Here is a 23,555-nt window from a genome sequence, read left to right as displayed (position 1 = left end):
CCATACAAGTTTATACAATAAGTAGGTAAGTAGGTATCTTATCAGAAACACTTAGGAACATTTTTTTTTTATCAGCGTAAAAAATAGCACCAGGACCAGCGCAATGAATTTAGCATTTCACGAACAGTAGCAATTTTAATAAAAGTTGTTTTGCTGAGGGAGAGCGAGAGGCCATGTTTTGAGTTGGAATGTAGTTAGAGGAGGTAGGGATTCTGTTGCGTCAGGGACCCTTTGTTGCGTGAATATTAGATTCCATATAAATAACCCAGGAAAAATATTTTCAATTTTGAAATTTTACTTATCGAAATGAACGATATACAAAATACAAATCTGGTATCGTATTTTAAAAATTCCAAATCGAATCGGATCCAAGTTTGAGGACGATTTTTTTTAGTTCAGCATTTTTGCTCAAAACTAGATACTGTGGGGGCTCACGGTAGGGTTACCAACCGTACTATAATATATAGTATTGTGCTATTTTTTTGTTCTGCGTACTATATACTGTTGGAAAAAGATATTGCATGCAAAAATACTATATTTCTTCAGTTATAAATATAAATATAATTCAGTAATTTCCAAGAAGGAAATTTTTTGAAATGTGTGACATTTATACTGAAATAACAATATACTTTAAAACAAAGGGTCCACAGATAAAAAATGGCAACATTTTTAAAAATACTTAGGGCCAAATTGACAGTGCGTAGTTAACTAATTATTAATTAATTATTTCGCTTATGCTCTCTATTCCTGCAACTTCGGCATTCACAGAAAGAGTTTTTTCTATTGAGATTGTGAAATGGTGAGATGAAAGAAACAAAGCGACTACCTCAGTAATAAAAAATTAACTTTTGATTTATATTAATTTAAATAATGATTGCGATAAAGCATATCGCTAGCTTAGAGTGAAAAGTTGTAAAGATTTCGTACTATTTTAGCAGAGAGACCTGTCTGCGCTCGGGATAACCAACTGTCACGAATTCGCAAAGGAGAGAGCCAATGGGGGAAGCTTTTAGGTCTCGGCCCAAACCGACGAACGGTTGTAGTGCCAAATAAGAAGAAGAAGAAATTTGTCTTGGCCCAAACCCACAAAGCGGTTCATCGCCAAATAAGAAGAAGAAAGGAGCCATTTTCCCTGCGATTTCCAATCCTGATCGACCAGCCAAATCCTAAAAAAGCGCTGGTTGTAATTTTAGGGAACCACTTGATTTACTAAACTTCAATTTTTGTAGTTCTTGCTCTACGTATTATCTACACATGTATGTATGTATATATAGGAGTACATAGTTAGCACGGCTGTTAGCTATTTTTTAGCGGTAACATGAGAATCTGATATAAGCATTTCATAGCTATTGTAAGCTGAAAATATTAAAAAATACAAGCTTTTAATTATGTGCTCCCGGTGGTATAAAAAGTGCACAACTTATTTTTTATCACTTCCATCATATGCATACTATTATAATGTGTAGCCCTATAATTTCTTTGTTATATATTGTTCTTAAGTTTTTTGCCCTTTATTTTAATTCAATCTTCTAATTAACTAAGCATATATATATATATACATTATTACATTATTACGGCAATTTTTACGTTCAAGTGACGCTGTTTTAGTTCTCATTCATTAAAACTTACTGTTTACTGATATTATACGTATGTATGTATGTATATACATATGTAAGTATTAGGGTGCCCCAGAATAGACCATATGAACATTGTGAGCGCAAGTTGTTTCGAAATTTCTTAATTTTTCTCTTTTGGTAAGCAGCACCTAAACTATTTACCTTTGTTTAGAAGAAATCACCGTCCTAGCAGTTTCTCAATTCATTTGCCCCGTATTGACCCGTATTGATTTCGAGTGTTAAACTATGTGCGCATATGTATGTATGATACGGCGTCTATGTATTAAAACACCCCCCGTGGGTCCGCCACTGACTGACACGTAGTTTAACGTCCAAACACCTAACCCCCCTCCCTTCCCCGGCTGGATCCGCCACTGTTATATGTATGTTTATGTATAGATATTCATAGCACGCCCTCAAATGATAAGAGTAAGAATACTTTCGTCTTTAAGGACTATGCTCTTCGCTCTGTCTTGCTATTTCAGCCCAGGATCTCCGTTCCCAGGATCCCTGCATTTTTGCCCTTTCCGTTGCCGTTTCTCAGGTCTCTGAGGATGCAAAGTAGAGCACTTGGCACACAGAGCATCGACTAACCCATTGGCAATCAGATCCTTCTTCGAAATTATGAGGTGTCTATACGACAAGCGGTATGTCAGTTTTGGCGGGTCGATTTCGAGGAGTTGTCTCCCTGGAGAAATCATTGTCCCTAATTAAAGTCAACTACTCAAAATACGCAAATCATTGGACTTCTGCCACTTGTGTGAGAAAAGTTTGCCTTTAAACTTAACGTACCAGGAAGCATTCAGAAATGATGAGTATCAAGCCCGTAACGTTTGTACAATGCCTTGGAGGTTGGAACAGCCTAGGTTACCTTTCGCGCCGACACTTTGGGTGCTGGCTTTCGTGTTGGGCAGGCGGACGGAAGGCACGAGTTTCAAAGCCGCACTGCCTTGGCGGTTGGAACGGCCTAGGATCCCATTCGCGTATGCGCTGCGAACTGGTTTAATCATTGACGATACGCCGCTGTCTCTCCAGGTTTCAGGTCAATTGTTTCAGAATTGAATATAATGTGTCGCTGGTTGTTAGCCATTCACTGGCTCCTTTCATCATATAAGCGCCTACTGACTGTGGCATAAACACCTCGCCACTGATACTAGGAGTGAACTTAGTATCTACTAATGTTGCTGGGTGCAGTTCTGCGCTCTGTGAATCTGCTGGCTTCTTGCTGTTGTAGGAGACATCGATGGTGTTATAATTCTATTTCAGGCGTAGGTTGTGGCTCCTATCTGTCTTTTTTGGAGTAGCGTCGATCTTCTGAAATGTTCGGGTTGAAGTTTTTCGTGCTGCATGCTTAATGATCGCAGAAAGGCGAAGTGGGAGCATCGTTTGTCCGGCAGAGCTAGCACTAACACTTCTTGAACGAAATTTCAACTATTTGAAGAAAAAATGTGGCGCACCCTAATCTACATACATACTACGTTTGTATTATAATATGCCCTTTCAGTACCTACTTATCATCGCGAAAACTCACACACAAATAATTATATTACATATTTATAATAATGCAATTATAAGGCGATATGTGCTGAATTTCTCATATATTGTTTAAAAATAATAATAACTGCAATTCAAGAACACATTAATTGAGAGAGTCTGACGCTTTTATGATGTGCGGCCACGCTGACTGATTTTTTATAAGAAAACTCATATGCACGTAATGTATATATGTGTTTATATATGTATGTATGCTGAGTATATATGTACATAGAATGTAGTTGTAAGTGCTGAACCGTTTTGGCCAAATACCCACATAGGTAACTAGCTGCTTGACTGAACGTTACTTAGAACTTTAGCAGTGCTTGACTGACTTGGCTTAAACACTTTACCGTATGACTTTTGTACAGCGCGAAAGGCATGTGCGCGAGAAACGAAAAAGCGAACCAAATCAAAGCAAATTAAAACAAAAAACAATGTAAATTAAAAAACTAAAAAGCCACGACACGCTTGTATGCCTGAGGTGGGTTTGTGCTTAATTTGATGTTGGCACGTTAGGGCCTGCTGATTTACAGACAGCCAAGATGAAGGTGACGCTGAATGTTTTTTTGCCTGGGAGTTAGTTGCACTTTAGCGGTGCATGAGTTAAAATTTTGAAAGCAAAATAAAACATAAAAGGAGTTACATAGTATATATTTATAATTACATTATTGGTAGCACAACAACACAATTAAAAACAAAGCGTTGACATTTTTGCACAATATTTCACACATATCTCCTTATGTATTTATTCTTTTCTATATACATAAATAATTTAATTACGACTCGCATTAAAAATGGCAACACTAATTTGTAGTTATATTCTTTTCTTGTGATTTTAGGGTGGCTTCCGCCTACAATTACTTGACGAACTCGACCGGCCTGTGTTGGACCTGACGCCGCATGTCAATGAGTCGGAATTCGTGCGCACTGATGTTACGTAAGTTAATTAAAGTCCTCCCACTCCATACCACATTATGTCAAATAGCCCATTTTTCAAATTTCGAAAATTCCGTAATAAACAAATTTCTGCCGGGGTCATGTCAGAAATAAGTACTCTAAAACATCCAAAATGCCCTGGCTGGAGGCAGCTCAGTCAAAGATAGATTTTCAATAAATATCAGTTTGAAGAAAAAAATAAAATGTTTAATATCTGTTTTGCTCGTGCAGTTTTAAGTGTATGTTGTGGAAATTTTTCCGATAAATAGGATGGTCCAAAACTGCGTTCAATTGGACCAAAACAAAAATAAAATATTAGAGACAATTTTTCCCCCCAAGGCTTATTTATTGCGTTACGGCTCATTTTGGGCTAATATCTTTACATACAAACATTGAATATGATGATCTTGAGAGTGTTTTAATAATAAGAAATGATCGAGAGAACGCTTAAAAACCTAAACCGAAATGAGAACAAAACCTTCGGAAGTTAAAACAAAACTGTCGATAATATCCTCAACGGGACTTATATAAGAACAAAGTGAACAAAATGCGAACAATACCTTCGTGAGCATTTCTAAGCGAACAAAATGGGAACAAAAGTCTCTGGAATGTTCTGGCAAAGAACGAAGCGGCTATAGAAGTCTAAGAAACTTTCTCTCTAAGAAAAATTTGAAGACAAAGGTCTCATAAATTTTCATGCATATAACGAAACTGAAACAAATCTTCTCTGAACTATTGGCGAAGATTGGAAGCGAGAAACAAAAAACAGCACTCAGGCTACCTACCACCAATTTTACTGCCCTATATTCCTTTTAATTTGCTTTAAAACTACACAATATACGAAAAAATCGAAGCAGGGGTGGGTGTAAAAGAGTTGAGTTGTTCGTCTCTCAACACATCGCTGTCGAAAGCCTCACACGTAATGCCTGCAAAAGCGGGACGCAGACATAAAAACTGTTCCGCCGGCGTTTCATTCTCTTCAGAGAGAGAGGAAGAGCAATCGGGGTTGTAATGTATGCTGATCGAAGTCAGATATTTTTGGCCAGCGAAGTGTCCAGTAAACAATCCCACAAGTTATCAGCAGTCACACCTTCTTCACGAACCACGCAACCACGCGAAGCCTCTCAGACAATGCTGAGTGATAGATCCAGCTATTTCTTATGGTGGCTTCATTTCCCGAGTGTTATAACTGGTTGCGGGCACCTTTTCTGAGCCCTCTCTATCCAAATAGTCAGTTATCTCATTACCAGATGATGCCGAATGGCCTAGCACTCAGAGTAAAAAAAGGTCGTTATGTTTTTTAACACAATTTACATAGCTAAGATTTGCATTGTGGAACTGGTCTGGAAGTGGTGTAATGAACTCTGCCACCAGCACCCATTTCTTTTAAGACTACAACTGGTCGTAAGGACCTCACCAAGTTTAAAGCTGCAAATCGATGATAAGTATGGCAGGGCATCAAGTGCAGAGCCAGGCGCCGTAGAGCAGGCCCCGTACAACACACGATGACTGCTTTGTAGCATTTTTCGATTTTCTATTGCTGCAGAGTCTGGTATACTATACCTCTGATGCATAACCGATAATGAATTTGATCATAGAGATATAGATCCATACGTATTTTGCCAGAGACCTTTTTACTTTGCAAATAGCCGCTAAGGCTTTGGAGGTCTTATGTATGACACCAAGGCAAAGTGAAAAGCACATCGCCCTAAGGGCAGTGTCTAAAAAGATGACTAAAGCACTTTTTTTTTTTGTTAGATCAGTCTCACTAGATTTTCCCGCCTTATAGGCATGTTGATGCACAGCCATAGTACTTGTAACTTAACACTTAAAGAACATCATTCTTATGGGCTTGAAGCTAAAGTCACGCTTCCCAAACTTATAAACGAAGCTGACGACAAGTGGCCTCTACGATTGTGGTATACAATAGCAAGCAGTCAAAGGATCCAATAGTATCTTCGTTCGCCACAGTTGTTGCAACAACACTAATACGTCTTTTGTCGAGGGCGTGGAATGTGTAACCATCACCTTATTTCCAAGCAAGTGAGGCTACACAAAAAAAGAGAGAGTCTCAATGCTTGCCTCCGTAAAAAGGTCATCAAGCCATTTGAGTGAACCCAGCTTTGCGAATTGGCTTTTATACCACTGCAGTACTCTTTACTGGTTTCCAGCCCATCTCAGTATTAGTTTTAGGGGTCCTCAAGTTTTGAAGCTCCTGCGTGAGTGAGAATACTCTATAAAGCATGTTTTCGGACCGGACGAGTTTTCATCATATATTTAGGATGCTGGCACCACCTAATCTTGCGATGCGTTGCTCGCTCACATTTTCTCTGGATTATATATTTACAACGGTTATGCGCAAAAACTGTGCCTATCCATATAAAAAATATAGAAAACTCTCAAAAGTAAATCACGCGGACGTAAGAGGAGAAGCTCTCTCCCGGCCCATTGATGATTTAGTATCACAAGCATTACCTGAGTTAAAGATCTGAACTAAGTGTCTGCTTAAAAATTATACGACCACTGCGGCCGTACCCATACATCTCTGAATATTTGTGTTTGATAACAAAAAATGATAATTTTTTAATATCCTCTTCTGTAAATTACAATCTCATTTTCATCTGGTTTTGTTCTCCAGCCTCTCGACCTAAAGTTGCAACCACTAAAGCTGAATTTCGGTGTGTTTTGCTTCTTAATATCGCATTTATAAAAAATTTCATTTTTAACGGCCTTTAGAGCTTTTTTATCTATAATATTATATTAAAATGTATCTATGTTTTACTGTACAAACTATTCTATCTACATTTATTTACTCCTCCTTCACCCAGTGCCCAGTCGTTTCAGGTTAGCATACCCAAAGATTTTGAATGCCATAACTGCACACTGCGCCTACTCCGCCAGGCTGACGAGTGGTCGGCTGGCTATCGCTTTTGGTCGTGCGCCGATGTTGACGTAAAGAATCGCAAAGACTTCCGCGAGGCCTGTTCAGGCAATGGAAAATATTTCCCATCGCGTTGCAAGTGTGAGAAGAATTACTATGGGCCGAATTGCCAGTACAGAGACGAATGTTCCACCAATCAAGACTGTGGCAGTCAAGGCAAATGTATCGACCTAGCGGGCACATCACTGCCACGTAAACAGTGTTATTGTAATTTCGGCTGGTATGGCATTGGTTGCAACAAGAAATCACCTTACCGGACCACCGAGTTGGAAATGACTGCCTATTCGATGAAACAATTATCGCCTGATTTTCGTCTCTACTGGCGTTTGCTGGAGGAGCTTAAAGAAATTGAAGTGGTGCTCAAAGTAAATGGCACATCTTGGGTAGGTTTGGGTTGGCGACCGAATTCGCTAAACGTGGAGTGTAAAAATTTCCCGCTCATACGTGATATCGGTGATTTGAAGACTACTCTAACGCAAAATGAACCAGTTGCCGTACCTGAGCCACAGCCAGAACCGGAACCAAGTGCCGAACCAGAACCAAAACCCGAGCCAGAGCCCACAGCAGAGCCTGAACCTAAATCGGAGCCAGAGCCCCAACCAGAGCCAGAGCCAAAATCGGAACCAGAACCAAAGCCAGAGCCTGAACCCACTGCTGAACCAGAAACCATACCAGAACCTGAGCCGAGTTCTGAACCCACGCCAGAACCGGCAACATCAACAAAGTCCAAACGCGTTGCTAAGCATGAAGATGATATATTGCAAAATATGGAGGGTGTTACCTCAGTAGCTACTAGCGTTTCATACCGCGTGAGCTCCTCAGCAGGACGTAGGAGACGTCAAGCACCAGGTAAGTGTAAAAAATGCAATAATTGTATTTAGTAACTGTCGGTAAAACTTACCTAAAGCACTCAACACAGAAATATGATTAGCTTTAGTGTTCAACTCGACATTTTTTTTTTTTTTTTTGTTCAAACTCTCTTCACTCTTATTAATCGCACTTTAAATCCTTTCGAAATATTTTATTTCCTTTGCAAATACTAAAAACTTAACAGAAACGATCAATGATAATTATCCTGAACCAACGCCTGCACCTGAACCGCGGGCAGAACCTGAACCCGTCGCTGAACCGGAACCAAAATCAGAGCCGGAGCCAAAACCTGAACCGGAGCCGAAATCAGAGCCGGAACCAAAACCTGAACCAGAACCAAAGTCAGAGCCCGAGCCAAAATCTGTGCCAGAGCCAAAGCCAGAACCCGAACCAAAATCAGAACATGAACCAAAGTCTGAGCCGGAGCCAAAGGCTGAACCAGAGCCAAAGCCTGAACCAGAACCATCCCCGGAACCAGAACCTTCTTCTGTGCCGGAACCGTCTTCCGAACCGGAGCCTGCACCTGAACCAACTGCGGAGCCGGAACCGAAAGCGGTGCCAGAGCCTTCGGCCGAACCACAGCCACACGCTAAAAATCAGCTTAATTCCAAGCAAGCTATTACCAAGAGTGGTAAATATAACTGCACTTCGCAAACACATAACATTTCCACGCATGCACCCAGACACCCACCCAGCACCGTATTCTGCACTTTTCACTTTGCATTACCATATTTTTTACTATTTTACTCAAATTTCTCAAAAGATCTGATATTTACACTATTCATTATCTCCATTTATAGAACCGAAGTTAAGACTGAACCCCTACACGCCCAAATTCGACTTCAATCCCATGGATTGCACTGATATAGTTATAGGTTCGGCGCGTGGTATGGCCAGTCGTGTTGGCGACTATTATACGCGCGATCGTTCGACGCCACGAAGAGATGAATTTTACGGTGGTAAATCGGATCTCTCGCTCGGTACGGGCTTTGAAGAGAATGGTACTACCACTATCATATTCCGCAAGAAGCTTGTGGCTACTGAACCTACCGACCACACACTGGACGACACGTTGACGCATGTGATCTGGGCGAAGGGTCAGGAGCCCGGACAATATGTGCACATACCAGCTTCTGGGATCGAAACGGAAACAGCATCGGTGAAGGATTTCTATCAACCGGACGAGTTGAAATATCATGGACACAGAATGCAACGTGGCGTTACACAACTGAATTTCTTTGGTGAGTGAAACAACTATTTATTAAGAAATGAAAATACCCGTAAAATGTGTCGATGCCTCAACACTGTGAATGCTTAATTGCAGAGAAGGAAAAGACTGCCGCAGCAGATGGGGTAACGGACGCTTCTACAAATTTGCTAGACAACGATTGCCTGGGCCATTGGAAATTCCCCAGCGATTGTTCGCCTGAAAATCACACTTGCGAATACTACGCTCGTTGGGAGACTGTGGGTCGCGGCGATGTAATGCGTTGGTACATCGAGACGTCCAATACACAAACCTGGACTGGCATTGGTTTCAGCGGTGATGAGAAGATGTCGCAAACAGACGCCATTATCGGTTGGGTAGATCGCAATGGACGTCCTTTCCTAATGGATACATGGATTAATGGTTACGGCGCGCCGAAATTAGATGTGCGGCAGGACATAATCGGCACACCTACAGGCCGCATCGAGCATGGTGTGACGATTTTGGAATTCGATCGCAAGCGCGTTAGCAATGATGAGCAGGTGCGTTGTTGACTGTGTATTGGTCGCATTTATGGGTTCGAAAATCATTGTTTTTCTAAAATTGCAGGACTTATCATTCACCGATGATCATTGTCTTTATCTATTCTTTCCTGTATTGGGTGGGGCATTCCATGCTGTCAACAAGAAAATGGCCAAGCACGAACGCACGCCAACCATTTCTGCCACGCGTGTGTGCATTAAGTCCTGCGGCAAGGGTATTTATTCAATGAAACTACTAAGTCATGTATTTCTATTTGAGTCTATTATTTTTCTTAAAGAACTGGAAAGCGTTTTTAATACCGCAACGCCAGCGCCAAATCGACTTGTGTATGCTGTTGGTGTAAAACTCATGAATCTGGCTGAGTCGTTTGAAGCACCACAACCGGGTACCGTGGAGTTCAACAACTTGGCCGCCACTATCTCAGACTCCTTCAATGGCATTCTCAACAATATTCCTGGTTACTATAAGACGGAAATTGTGGGCTTTGAAAAGTAAGTTATCGAAATTGAGTTGTAAATTTATGTTTTTGAGTACAAAAATGTTTATTAAAAAAATTTCAAAATTTAGCGCTGACTTCGCTTTGTAAACCAATTCGATTATTCTTTTAATAATCTTGATACGATTTGTAAAGCGTTTGGTAGTTTAACAAGCAGTTTTTAAGCAATAAACGATACCGAATTCAATTCGTATATAAAAATTTAAAATTATTAAACTCTGAGCATTTAAAAATTTACGGTGGACAAATGAATAGAATATTTTACCTTGAAAAGATGGCCTGCAATTTGTATTTGCTGTTCAGCTTTCTATCTCACCTTTTGACGTTTTTAGCTAAAGACTGGTAAACATTGGGGATAAATTTTTGTCAATTCAAAAAACCGTCATAGTTTTTTGGTAATCTAAAAAACCAAACATAAATTTTTCGACATGAAAAGATTGAACATAAATTTTCAGTCATAAAAACTGCACATAAATATTTCGACATTCAAAAACTGGGTATGAAATTTTGATAACTCAAAAACTATGCAAACATTTTTGGTAGCTAAAAATTTAGATATACATTTTTCAACTTTTATCTATATGTTTGATCAATTAAAAGTCGAAGAAATGTTGCGTCATAACAGCTTATGCCTTTGGAAAATGGATATAGTAAGTAATAATTTAATGCTCAGCTTTACATGATCGAACATGTATGCCAAGTTTTTAGATACCTAAAAAATAATGTCTAGTTTAAACTATCAAAAATATTGGTCCAATTTTTCTTGACCAAAAATGTATATCCAGTTTTTATGTCGAAAAACGTATGTTCAGTTTTCAAATTTCCAAAGCTTTTTTTTAGTTTTCAATTAACAAAATTGTATGCCCAGTTTCTATAAGTAACAAAAAATGCACGTCCAATTTTGAAATCACGAAAAATCTTCATTTCTTAAATGTCGGTTTTTAAACTTGAACAAATTTATGTCCAGCTTAACGTACTTTCAAGCGTCCATATATGCAAGATTTATTTTCAATTCATACTCGCAATACTTTTGTATAAATACATGTATACATACTTTCTCATTTTACTTTAACAGACAAGGCACAACAATGGTGGCTAAATTGCAAGCCATGTTCGATAAAGCCGACTATGAGAAGGGCAATGCGTTGGCAACCAATACAGTAGGTGCGGATAATAGTGAATCGGCAAAGAATGGTGATATTGTAAAGGCAGCCCTGCAAGATAAAATTGCCACAGGCAAAGTGGGCTCACTGACGGTGGATCCACAATTCTTAGACTTCGAGGCATTGGAATGTAAGTGTTGACATGGCGTATACGTGATTTTTTATTTTTTTTTACATTGAACTTTAATAGGATTACCTGCGTTTTTTTTTTTTTTGTTTCATTCTAATTACATTCTTGTTTCCGTACATTTCAGATAAAACAGCCAATAAGGATGACGAAACCTTACTTTCGTTCTTCGAACTCTCCGAAGTACGATTGTACATAGTGCTGGGCTTGATAGCCGCTTTGGTATTCATTGCATTGGTGCAAGCGATCTGCACCATCTGCAAGACATCACGTAAAAATAAAACACAAAAGGTAAGTTTAAGCAAACGTACATATGTATGTATCTACTTACTATTACCGATTAAGTTAGAGTGGGGCGTCGTTGTTATTAATATTTATATGAAGTTTAGTATGCCTTAAAATTTGAACATGGTATGGATGTACACTAGACCGTGCCAGAAAAAAATAGTTCGCCGTACACCCTTGAGTCTACAGTGAATGCCTGTTTTGCCGAACGTGAGGCCCGTTTTTTTTTATATTTTTCGTCATATCATCGGCATTTACAGTCGGGCCTTGAGGAATGATAATATCGATGTTCTTGTCTCGATGAAGCATTTTTTTTGTTGGAGCCAAAGTTCATTGGCCTAAATTAGCCCTTTCTAGTACGTACCCACCAGACTTCATTTCTTGTCACCCTAAAGAACCATCCTAATGTCAGTAGATAAAAGCTCGATAAAAACCATCAAACTTTTGCCAAGGAAGTATTTCGATTCGAAGGCAAATTTCATTTTTTTTTTGCCGAATGCAGGTGTCGCCTTTTTACAATGTTCGTCATATCTTAGGCATTAATAGTCGGATCTTAAAATTTCTGTTTCAAAGTTCATTAACTTAAGTCACCCTAGCGTGCCACCCTAATATCAGTAAATTATAGCCACCAAAAATCATTAAACTTTGGCTATGGAAATAATTCGATTATTCCTGTAGAACTATTAAAAAAATAAATATCGGGTCGGAGAAAGAATATTTTTTTTAATTGCTTTTCAAAAAAGATTTTCGTAAGACAGATGGCAGATAGTTTTGTTATTCTAGCACAAAAGTCATAGAAAAAAAGCCCCCTCAATCTCCACTCGTGTTGAAAAGCTATTTTAAGAGAAAGCACTTGTTTACTATTTAGCTCGCCTCGCTCCAACAGTCGCAATGGTGGAGTGAAAAAAGCACAGGCGTGCCGTGGAATACGAGTTCGGGTCGTCGGGCAGCGGAGCTTTTTTTATATAATTTTTTTTTTCTTTTTTAATTTAATTTTCATATAATTTTTGTATTTTATTGTTTTAAAATGAATATTTCATTTAATTTTTATAAACTTATTTTTTCTTCATTTAATTATTTTTTCACTTTTTAGCTTTATTATCTTCTAATTTTAAAATTGCATTGTTTAAAAATTAAAAAATTAAATTTCCTCTAATTTCAAGAATTTTCAAAATTTAATTAGTTTTTTTGTTAATTTAATTTTCTTATAACAATTAAATATATTTCTTTTATTTTATTTTATTTTTTGGGACTTAATCTACTTTTTTAAAACTTTTTTTCTTTTTTAGTTTAATTTTCTTTTCTAGATTTTGTTGCTTAAAAAAGAAAAACCTTTTTTTAATTTTATCTAATTTTTAGTTTTATTTTATTTGCTTCCTCTTTTTTTATTCATTTTGTTTCACTTGTGGTTACTTCGTTTTCTTTTAATTTTTGTGTTTTACTGATTTAGGAAGAAAAATCTATTTGTATTATTTCGTATCTCTTTTTATTTTTTAAATTTTTTTATTTTATTCATTTTTTAATTTAATTTTTGATTTTGTTTAAAAGAGATGTTGTTATTTAATCTTTAAGTACTACATATTTCCTTCTTTTTTGGCATATATTTTTTTCTCATTTAATTTTTCGGCTTTTTTGTTTGAAAAAGAAAAATATATTTTTTTAATTTCATTTAATTTTTAAAAATATTTCTATTTTATCTATTTTAATTTGCTTGACAAACCATTTAATGAAGTACTTGCCGAGATCCCACATTCTTAACAGGCGTCGCGACGCAAGCCGTGCTTTGGCTAGTAATTACATCTAGCGTGATAAGGCATTTTCTTCATTTTCTTTGCTTCAAAACTTATAATTTTTGGAAAAACTAAGGCAACCAGAAAGCTTTAGGAAGTCTAAGTTTCTTGAAGATACATTTTTTGCCTATTCACGTGAAGCGAGGTGTAAATTGAGGAGCATCATCAAGTCGAAAAATATTTTTTTTTAAATACTCACAAGAAAAAATGGTAATATAATTTTTTTATTGAATTTTGTGTCCTAGTAAGTATTTGCAAAATTTCGGTTTCGGTTGAATGGCTGAAAATTTAATTCCTTTTCACAACGGCCCACTCTATCTTAAGGCTGGTTTTCACTATGTCAAATTCAATTCATCAAATAAGTGAAAACACATTTTAAAATGATACCAAACAAAGGATCTATCGATTGATTGAGATCAGAATAGGTCTTCAGTCGTGTACTTGCGCTGCTAAATCGGCTATCTGCCCGTCTTTGGCCTATAGTATATTCGGTGGCTGTATGAATAAAGGAGATAAAGATGTGTCACAATATGAAGACAAATTTTGTCGTCAAAATACGACATAGTGAAAACCAGCTCTAACACTTTTATTTTGTTATTTATTTTTTATTTTTATTTAAAACACCATGTACATATGTATATTGGTATGTATGTATGTATGTATGAGTGTTAACACCGTTAATCATAGGTATCGTTTTGTAGATTTACACAAACATACATACATTCAAATTAAACAATCACCAATACCACAAATACCAAATCCAAAACCATATACACCATAGCACATATGTAAATTTGTATAAAAAAAAATAATAATAATAAAAATTGTCCCATCCCATAATTAATACCAATTTCATTGTGTGACAATATTTAAAGCTTGTTTACGTAATACCCGACGAATGGCGGATATATCAGCAACGGCTACACCAACAACGCTACTATCAACCCTCTAGTGAACTTTGAAAATTAAATAATAAAAAAAATAACGGAAGGAAAACCCCAAAATTTAAATAAAACTAAAGCACAATCGTTAAACTAAATGCGTACATATATACTTGTGTAGGTAATGTATTTGTACTTGCATAAATACATACATATATATAAACTAAACAAAATGAAATACTAGCTGCCTTTAAAATGCGTTGGCCAGTTACTCCAGCAAGTGCATTGAAGAATTTCATCCCATCCCTAGTGCAATTGCATGTAGCGAAAATATCCCTACCGTTTTGTATCTACTCACAATTTGCATTGGTAATTAAATTAAATAAAAAGTAAAATAAAAATCTTTCATCACTCTGACTGCACGCTTTCCTTCTGCAACTGACTACTTTTTCTTGATTCAAAATTTACCCACTAAATGTTTCTAAATTGTTTTTTTTTTTTATTAACTGTTTACACAATCTTCAACTAAATATTTATACTTTCATATTCTAATTAACTTTCATATCGTCCTTTTCCCCCTATTCTTCTTCTGTCTTATATTAACCTTTTCGTGAGCTTTACACGTCCTAAACCATTTCCATTACTCATCCCCTTTATCTCTTGTGCATATGTATATATATCTACATATGCATTTGTATGTATGTATGTACTTAAGCATAGTATCAATAAGCCAGTCAGCATTTGTTTTTGCTATTTTGTTTATGGATTTGTAAATAGTTTGTATTTGGTTTATAAAATTGTACGATTTATTTGTACGTCTGTTAATGCATTATAAGTATGTAGTAGATATCGTTACCTTAATATAGAGGAGTCCTAACTCATTTACTTTTCAAATCCAGCACTGTTGAAAGGTCTGCCAATTATTCACTAAAACCTATTGGATTTTAAAAATAACTAATACAGCATAAAATTAGTTAGATCCTTCAACAAGAACAGCCTTGATTTTCTACAGAGTTTTTCAGCAGCCCATAAAGAAACCAAAATGTTAGGTAGGGCCTTTCTATATTAAGGTAACGATATGTGTAAGATTATTTATTGCTTGCTGTATAGATTGTGGTACGTTTGTAGATAGTGTATACCAGTGATGGGCGTACTGAAGTACTTTTGTATTTAAATTACCAGTTTGGATACTAAATACTTAGTATGTTGAGATAGACATCTCATCAATAGTCAAGTAAGAAAAACCTAAGGAGTTTTCTAAATAATCCAGTGAAAAAGTCAGTTATTTAGGAGTTGGTATATACTCAAGTAAAAAACAATTAGATACTAATGTAAAAAAAACTTGGGTATCTAGGAGCTGCTAGATCCTGAAGTAGAAACAAATTAAGTATTTAGCAGGCGATAAGTACTCAGGGGCTTTAGAGATGCAACACTGAAGTAGTAAGGTTATTAGTAGATAACTAAATACTTACAAATAAATACTTTATGGTTTAAGAAAAATTTAAAAGGAACCTTACGCCCACCACACCTGATCCTAGCACTCCCAAATTCATCAAACTTTAACTCACCACAACTAAACTCACCACACCTCAACTTGGGAACTATTTCGGGATTTTATAGATTCCCGGGACTAAATTAGGATTTTCAAGACTATTTCTCGGGATTCTCGCGACTATTTCGGCATTTTCGAGACCACTTCGGGATTCCCGTTGCATTTATTGATCTTGATGTCGATAGATGTATCGATATTGCAATTGATTTATTTGTCCATATTGCTATCGATTTTGTGATTGATATTGTCATCGATATAATAATCGGTATTGTTATCGATATATTTATCGATATTGTTATTTTTATATTTTTATATATACGTATTTTTAGTTCCTAACATCGCAGAAATCCCGAGGTAGTCCCGAAAACTTCGAAGTAGTCTCGAAAATGGCGAAACAGTCCCGATAATCTAGAAATAGTGCGTCAATCTCGTAAATCCTAAAAATCTCGAAGTAGTCTCGAAAGTCCCGAAATAGTCCCTAAATTACCGAAAATCTTGAAATAGCCCCAAAAATGCCGAAGTAACCTTGAAAATACCGAAAAAGTCTTAACAATCTCGATATTGTTCCGAAAATCTTAGACATATCCCGAAGAAGTCTAGAAAATCCTGAAATAGTCTCGAAAATTCAGAAATTTTTATTTTTACACTGACTAAATAACAAGTACTTACTTTTTAGAAAATACGAAGTTTCTAAATACTTTGGTTCGTGGTAGTTAAAGAAGCTAAAATCTCAAAATACTTTTGTACTCGGTGTTGCGTTAGATGAAACCAACTAAATACTTTTAGACTAAGTATTTAGCGCAGTGCAAATAAGTTAATACTAGCATATTCGGTATATAGTAGACAATATCCAAAATATTTAAGTAAATAGTACCTTGGTGTTTACTGCAATATAAATACCTAAGTACTTATGTTCTTAGTACTTAATAGTTATTAAATACAATTTTGCCCATCACTGGCCCTGCCCTGTGTTGCACGGTATAACGTTATGCTATCAAATGATACAGCTGAACCGTATTACCGCATTATACCGCGTTACTGTATATCTTATAGTACCGATATATAGATACCTATAGAGAAAGAGGCTTACTGGAGCGCACTGAGGCTGCCGAACCTAAGTAGCTTGAAAAGTAGGGACTTAAGGGGTCATTTGGGTGTCCTAAAATCATCATTTCCCTTGTAAAACTCACAGACTCAATGCTACCGAATCTGACCTAATTTAACAACAACAAAGCGCAAAAGGTAATAACACCAGAAAGGGATACCTGTAAAACGATAACCGCCATGTTCAGCGAGGTAACTCAAGTCTGGTACACTGATGGTTCGAAACTTGAGGATGGCAACACTGAGGCTAGTGTATATCGATCTAGATTTCGAAAAAGCGTCCCGATGAGCATATACCCAATCCTATTCCAGCGTTGAAGTCTGCGCCCACGAATGTCTTCGCAGAAGGATAAATGGGACAACAATAAATATCATGTCTGATGGCCAGGCAGCGTTAAGAGCACTTGACTCTTGTAACACGGTGAAAAAAGCTAGTAGACCGTTGCAAAAAGATACTGGTAAAAGTAGGAGCCAGTAACCGAATAACCCTGTGGTGGGTTCCGGGTCATAAGGGTTTCCATGGCAACAAGAGGACTGACACTCTAGCGAAATACGGTACCAAACGGAGCTTGGTCGGCCCTCAGCCTTTCTTTGGTCCATCCAAAGGATAAACAGCAGGGCTCCTAAGGTGATGGGAGGACTTGCAAATTACAACCCAATGGCGCACGACAAAGGGCAAACGGCAGTTCAAAATATTCACAACTCCCTCTCGAGGAATCTCTGAGCGGCTGCTAAATCTTAGCGGGTGTAAGAACTCTCACCGGATACCTGAGCACTGCAGGCTGGGTTATCATATTTACAAAATGGCACTCTCTGAGGAGACGAACTGCAGGTTTTATGGGCCAGAGGATGAAACCTCGGAGCATATACTATGTGATTGGCCGCGTATAACTCGACTTAGACTTATGCACCTTGGAGAGCGACTATCATCTCCATCCAAAATCTGGAACATGACTACCTCCAAATTGCTTAATTTCGTTAATAACGTAAGGTTGGAGTGACTTGATAAGAGTTAGCACAATAGCTCTAGCTGGATCGCAGCGCTATATAAATATAACCTAATAATAATGATATCGCTTATAGCCTATTTCCACCAAGTGCTTAACTGCAGTTAAGAGCTCATTTAATTTCCAAAAATTTTAGCATGGCAAGGTTTATTTCTTAATTTTTAATTTTTCCTTTCGTTTGCTTGTACTTAATATGAAGGGTACAATGTAGATAATTTTTTATTTGAAATATTTCGAAATTATATTTTAATTTAGTCATTTTGGAATTGACTTCTTATATTTTAGTACAATTAAAATAACAAATCTAGTTAATTGTAAAAAAATATGCATTCATGGAAATATAACAAAGAGGGTTGCCACCATACATTTCTTGTTTATTAATTAAATTCGCAACTACTTAAGCTAAATAGAGTCTCCAACCTTAATATAAATTTTTATTTATTAAATATACATACATATTTAGTACTTATTTAACTTTACGACACTCACAAATTGACAAGATTTGCCTATTTATTTTATAATTTTTGTATTTTTAATTATTATTTTTTTTTTAATATAGTTTATTCTTTAACAAAATCCGTATTATTCCAAGTTTCGATCTGTGTGCAATAATAAAAAAAAATCCCCAGTATTTACCCAGTTAAAAATTTATCTGCAGTTGTCATGTAAAATAAATGTGTAAAACATACTTGTATATCTATTCATATAGGGTCATCAAAAGAATAGTATTTAGAAGAAGCGCATCACTAAAAAAAAAACTTTTTAATGCCGAAGTGTGGTAACCACTCTTCTTATAGGCTAGCGCCTGTATATAGTAAGTAGTTATGTATGTATATTAGGGTGGTCCAAAAATACCTAGGAAAGTCAACTTTTTTGATTTTTCCTGTTGCCACCCCCAGAACTGAAGAATATCAAAAATAAGGAGACACGTTTTTTTGTTTAATTGATTAATACTTACCCGTGCCGCCGGGGCTTGGAAGTTTCCAATGTATTTTACATGGAAAAAAATACATTTTTTAGTAGTAGTTTGCTATAAAATCGTTAAAAAAGATATTTTTTGATTGATTAAGACTATTTCCCTTCAGAAGTCTTTAAAAAATAACACTACGATGCTTATTTAACTTAAAAATTTTACCAAATGTGTTTTAATAACCAATAATCCTATCTGTTATATACAAAAAATTTTTATTTTGTGTTTTCGTAACCACATCATGCACAGCTCAATGGATGGGTTTATTTGTTTTTTTTTTTCATTCTGCTCAATGTTTTCTATGGGTTTGTGGTAAAAATTTTGAAAAATAGGGTTACCAGATATTTCGAAACTTAAAATTATTAGAAGGGCAATAAAATATTTAAGTTCCTTTATCTAAACTAAAAGCGTTTGAAGAGATTTCAAAAATATTTTAAACGGGTTTGCCATCTTTCTAAAAAAAAACATTATTTTATTTATTAATTAAGATTATCGGTTACTAAAATACACTTAGTAAAATTTTTAATTTAAAAGCTTCTAGTTTTTTTTTTTTTTGAAAACTTCAGAAGGGAAATAGTCTATTCGATCAAGAAATATTTATTGCTAACGATTTTATAGCTATTTTACGAAAAAATGTATTTTCCCCATGTAAAATACATGGGAAACTTCAAAGCCCCGGCGACACCGGAAAATATTAATCGATTTCAAAAAAAGAAAAAAAAAATCGTCTCTTTATTTTTGATATTCTCCAGATCTGGGGGTGGCTGGAGGAAAAAAAGTTTGGGCCACCCTAATGTATATCTATTAGTTTGTATTATGTCTTAAACTTGAATGCTAAAATAGTTGTAAATTCTGCTCAATTTGACAAAATAGCAACAATCAAAATGTATGACTGGTTATCTGAAACACAAATACTATGCATGCACATTTGTATATTAAAACCATATCAAAATTTATTATATTTTGTAGAATGCCTCTTGCATTGCAGGCAATAAATGCAAATTCACTTACAAATTGTTGCCATAAATTTGGCCGTTGCTGACGCAGCAATTGCGACTTTCACCGATTGTCCGTTACATGTCCAGCATCCAAGAAGGGAATTATAAATTTAAAAATGTTAATATATATAAAAATACCTTATGCTGACTGGTTTATTATCTATGCACACCTTAGCAAGTAACAGAAATAATAAAAATTTCTTTCCGACAACTTTTCAGGACAAACTCATACAAAATTCGCCTTGGAAAGAATTCGCTTCGAACACCAACTACGCATTCGACCCATATGGCGAAACTGAAGAGAAAAACATCACAACATCCTCGAGTGTCGTCGCCACGGGCAAAGATAAGTTACGTAGTCGCTCTTCCAATACGAACAGCCAACAAACCACGCTGCCCATGTCCCATTCACCCACCAGCAAATCTCAACTCTACTACGACGGTTCTAACGGTCATAGTGGCGGCAGTGGTCATCACTCGCGCAGCCGCAATCGGTATGATAACGGTACGCATGATTATCGCAGCAATGGACGCGTGCAGCGTAGCACCGGAAACATTGCAGTTACAGCCACTGAGAATGGCGGGGGACATTACGATCGCTATGAGCGCGATCGCAGCAATGATCGCAGCGCCGGTCCCTACACGCGTAGCTCTTATGCTGAACGCGCCTACTCGTTGCCTCGTCAGCAGGCGCAACAACAACACCATGCCAATATGCAGCCCTCTGGCTATTACACGCAAGAGCGACGCGGCCATCGTTCCAGCACGGCAGCAGCAGGAGGCGCGCCTGCGCGCGAAGAACGCAACAGTCGGCATTATCGCGATGGTTCGCGTTCACGAGAAGATCCACGTATGAGCGCTAGCGGTGGCGCCGATACGCCGGATTTCTATTTTATGCCGTCACAGCGCAAGTACTCGGGTGAAGTGGTGCGAGTGTACGTGGACTATAATAAGGATCCGAATCATTGAAGAGTAGCGCAATGAGGTTGGTGGACGATGGTACTGGAAAAGAGTGGGTTGTGGAAATGTTGAGAAGAAATACGGGATGTGTCAATATTGTGTGCACATACAGAAAAATTGAAATCGCACAACGGGTGTTTGGAAAAGGCGTGGAAAATATACATACATACATAGTAGTTATGTATGTATGTACATAGAAATTAAAATGACAAAATGCGTAGACGTTTATAAATGTCGAAAATGTCTTAAGCGAATCCAATCATCTTCTGTTGCTGCATTAATCGTTATTTGTGCGCGTGTGTACGATCTTACTTTCGTACTGCATTGAGCGTTAAGGTCGTTGCGTAAGGGGTATACTAGCAGCTCAAAAAATACCTCAAACAAAATGGAAAAATCTAGAAGCGAGTTATTTATGAAAAATAAATATAAAAATACATAAGTACATATATTAAATAGTATGCAGTAAAGTACAACACAATAAAGCAACTAGAGCTCCACACCAAACTTTTAAATCATTCAGACTTTATATGTACAGTAAGGTGTATCACTCTTCATAAAAACAAAATAATGTCGTTTTTTCGCCGAAGTTATAAAATGTATAATATTTTAAGATTTCCGCCGAAATATTTCGAAAAAATATTAAGATTTGCGTGAGCTGGACTCATTTGGAAATACCTTAAAAAATCGAGTTTTTTTAATAAATTTAGTTCTTTAAAATAATCTTTCTATCTCAGATCATAGGAGAACTTAAACCTAAAAGGTCTGCTTGCGAAAATGACGAGTTTTTAGGAGGTATATTCAAAAGGGTCCAGCTCAGGTAAATTTTAATATTTTGCCGAAATATTTCGGCGGAAGTTTTAAAGTAAAGTAAAATAAATTTTAGATCTTCGGTGAAAAAAACTATATTTTTTTGGTTATGCACCCTAATGTACAGCTATAAGTATTACAAGCTGAATAAAACGCTGAACGTCTGCAAAGCTTGGGCGAAATTCTAATCTAACAATATTTTTTTTTTTAACTCAGCTCATAAAATAAGGGTATTCTTGATATGCATATTAGTTTGAAAAAAATTTAAAAAAAATATGAAAAAAGGGTGCTGAAGTTACATTTTTACTTTAGAGTGGAACTCCACAAAAAGGCTTTCAGCACTTTATTTAGCTATAAGTTTTGTATTGCGGCGAATGCGCTGAAAGCCATAACGTCTGAAAGCTTCGGTGTGAACTTTATTTGGTAAAATATATAGTTTGAATGCACCTTCTTGGTAAACAAAAAAAAAAAAAATGACTAAGTTATAAGATTCACAAAAAAAATTATTGAAGCTTTCGCAAACCCAGTTTGAATACCCCTACTAATATAAAAGTCGTCGTTATACAGAGAAATATTCAATAAAAAAGTGCTGAGATTTTATACGTCAGTAGTCATATTTTCATAAAATTACTAAAAAATATATATATGCAAGAGCGCCTTTGAAATGAGTTTAAATATTAAGAATAAATTTATATATTTAAAATAATAACTTATATACATTAGGGTGCATCACTTTCCATACAAAAACGGTACTCTTTCTCCAGCGGCAATATAAAATGTATTCTATTTTAAAAGTACCGCCAAAATATTTCGGAAAAATATTAAGATTTACGCGAGCTGGACCTATTGGAAAATGCCTCCAAAAGCCCATTTTTTTATAAATAAACATAGATTCCAAAAATATTCTTTCTCCTCAGATGGTAGAAGAGATTAAGCATACAAATTTTTAAAAATTGTATCAATATAATCAAAAAACTAAGGAGATTTTCGTAGATATTTTTTTTCAAATCGGTCTAGCTGACGTTAATATTTTTCCGTAATATTTTGGCGGAAGTCTTAAAATAAAATACATTTTTTAATAACGTTGCAAAATCGGCATCTTTTTTTGGTGATGCACCCTAATATATGTGTATACATTTATTTAAAACATGGAATTGCACTTAAGTATATATGTATGTGTATTATGCAAGTATATGCATTAAATCGCATGTATGTATGTATATTTTACCTTAGAAAATTTGTACATACTTATGTAACTTTTGTAGAAAATAGTTTTAATTGAATTAACCTTCTGATGAACCACCTTAAAAATTCGATGGTGTCTAGCATTAGGACTGCTATGTATATGAGATGTAAAGTTTTTCTGCATAAAAAATTTTTTAAATAAGAAAATACATATGTACATACATATATCATAATTTTGAAAAGCAAGACAATTGAAAAATATATGTGTACGTATATGTATGTACAAGTATAATCACTTACTAAAAATTATAAATGAACTTTTTGTTTAACTAGTTTGCAGTGTTATAAAAACTATAAATTTTAAATGTGACATACTAAAACATACACAGATATATATTAGGGTGGTCCTTAAAAATATGAACGTCTACATTTTTTATGGGGCACACCCTTATTTTGGTCTGCGTACGTAACTAAGCTATTGACAAGAATTTCAAATTTTAAACAAATTTGTAGGGGACGGTACTGGGATTAAAAAATTTAAAATTTTTCTTAATCCCGAAAATTCGACAAAATCCTAACCG

The 23,555-nt window shown here is 36.1% G+C and overlaps 1 protein-coding gene across 8 annotated transcripts in view; it reads left to right on the top strand.

Annotated features, from left to right (window-relative positions):
- Positions 1–22,807, top strand: part of LOC118742713 — a 221,922-nt gene extending 199,115 nt beyond the window's left edge. For 6 of the 8 annotated variants that reach the window (XM_036474984.1, XM_036474983.1, XM_036474986.1 and 3 more), the window contains 10 exons: positions 3,992–4,089; positions 6,917–7,878; positions 8,084–8,530; positions 8,700–9,140; positions 9,224–9,648; positions 9,716–9,863; positions 9,927–10,140; positions 11,221–11,438; positions 11,563–11,726; positions 20,242–22,807. In XM_036474984.1, coding sequence (XP_036330877.1) covers positions 3,992–4,089; positions 6,917–7,878; positions 8,084–8,530; positions 8,700–9,140; positions 9,224–9,648; positions 9,716–9,863; positions 9,927–10,140; positions 11,221–11,438; positions 11,563–11,726; positions 20,242–20,991 — 3,867 coding nt within the window. In that variant the 3' untranslated portion in view covers positions 20,992–22,807. Of the gene's footprint in view, positions 1–3,991; positions 4,090–6,916; positions 7,879–8,083; positions 8,531–8,699; positions 9,141–9,223; positions 9,649–9,715; positions 9,864–9,926; positions 10,141–11,220; positions 11,439–11,562; positions 11,727–14,385; positions 14,484–20,241 lie in introns of those variants that run through there. The other 2 variants (XM_036474988.1, XM_036474987.1) reach the window with 2 other exon arrangements.
- The last annotated feature ends 748 nt before the right edge of the window (positions 22,808–23,555 follow it).

Source organism: Rhagoletis pomonella, unplaced genomic scaffold (genome assembly GCF_013731165.1).
Source record: "Rhagoletis pomonella isolate Grant_MI unplaced genomic scaffold, Rhpom_1.0 Rhpom_scaffold_00007, whole genome shotgun sequence".
NCBI classification, from domain to species: domain Eukaryota; kingdom Metazoa; phylum Arthropoda; class Insecta; order Diptera; family Tephritidae; genus Rhagoletis; species Rhagoletis pomonella.
The sequence above is the reverse complement of the archived record's forward strand: the minus strand, read 5'-3'. Positions and strand labels throughout refer to the sequence as shown.